Source organism: Aptenodytes forsteri, unplaced genomic scaffold (genome assembly GCF_000699145.1).
Source record: "Aptenodytes forsteri isolate BGI_AS27 unplaced genomic scaffold, ASM69914v1 Scaffold441, whole genome shotgun sequence".
Classification (NCBI taxonomy): domain Eukaryota; kingdom Metazoa; phylum Chordata; class Aves; order Sphenisciformes; family Spheniscidae; genus Aptenodytes; species Aptenodytes forsteri.
The window spans coordinates 95383-96597 of record NW_008796198.1 but is presented as its reverse complement, the minus strand read 5'-3'; the positions used below and the strand labels follow the sequence as shown (position 1 = coordinate 96597).

The 1215-nt window shown below is 57.0% G+C and overlaps 1 protein-coding gene across 1 annotated transcript in view; it reads left to right on the top strand.

Moving 5' to 3' along the window:
- Positions 1-444: 444 nt before the first annotated feature.
- The window catches only part of GALNT6 (polypeptide N-acetylgalactosaminyltransferase 6), a 6935-nt gene continuing 6164 nt past the window's right edge, over positions 445-1215 (top strand). Inside the window, 1 exon segment of the mRNA XM_009288147.1 lies at positions 445-932. Coding sequence (XP_009286422.1) covers positions 445-932 — 488 coding nt within the window.

Below are 1215 nucleotides of genomic sequence, written 5' to 3'. Positions count from 1 at the left end.
TGGGGAGGTTGCAGGGGGGATGCTGCAGCAGCTGGCTCGGTCACAGGAGAAACTGCTGGGGATGTCCGGCGCTCACGGTGGCCGGATCCAGCACATCTCGCAGCATTTTTCGAACCTCGCTTTTTCCTGGTGGCTGGTGGTTTCTTTTTAGCATGGATTTACAGGCGGGAAGGGCCACGAGGGGAGTGGATTTTACAGGTCTCGCTTGCTACCTTGCAGGGAGTGACCTTTATATTAATATATAATTAATATTATATTAATATAATTAATATCAAGTGGATGCACCCGAAGTGCATCCAGTCTGTGAATTAACCTGCGGGTGTTTCTCCTCCTCCCCAGGTTAGTGGAGCAGAGCAGATCGTCATGAAGCACCCCGAGACCCCACGTCCCTGAAACGCCCATCACCACAGGGAGGACCTTCTGGAAACCACACGGGAAAAAAAAATGAGGCTCTTCCGGAGACGCTACAGCCCCTTGAAGGTGGCTTTGGCGGGCGCCGTCTTCGTCATCTTCCTCTTCATCCTGCAGAAGGACGTGGGGGACAAGGACCCGAGTGAGGAACCCTGGTTGAAGAACATCGTCCAAGGCAAGGACCAAGTCCTCGACCTGATGATGGGGGCGGTCAACAACATCCGAGACTCGATGCCGAAGCTGCAGATCAGAGCTCCAGTTCGGCAGGAGGAACCGCTGCCCAGTGCTCGCTCCTGCCTGCCCGGCGTCTACACGGCGGCCGAGCTTCGGCCGCTGATGGAGAGACCCCCCCAAGACCCCGCCAGCCCCGGAGCCGACGGCAAAGCCTTCAAGAAGGATCGATGGACACCGGAGGAGACGAAGGAGAAGGAGCGAGGTTACGAGAAGCATTGCTTCAACGCCTTTGCCAGCGACCGCATCTCCCTCCAGCGAGCACTGGGACCCGACAGCCGCCCGCCGGAGTAAGAGCCATCGCCCAGAGCCATGACGGTCCATTTGCTCCCGGGGGGGGGGCAAGTTTAAGGGGAAATAAAAGCAGATTCGGGAGCGGGATGTCACCAAGCATTGGCAGGGGATCGAACGGAGGAAGGGCTGAAAAAAATACTTCCCCCCCCCCCCCAAATTTTTGTCCTCTTGGGGTTATTTTTTAACAGCAATGGGCAAAAGCCAGCAGCAGCTCTTTGTGTCTCTGCGTACCTGCTTGCAGCCGGGTGGCTCCAGCATCTTCCCCCCCCCTTTCCCTCC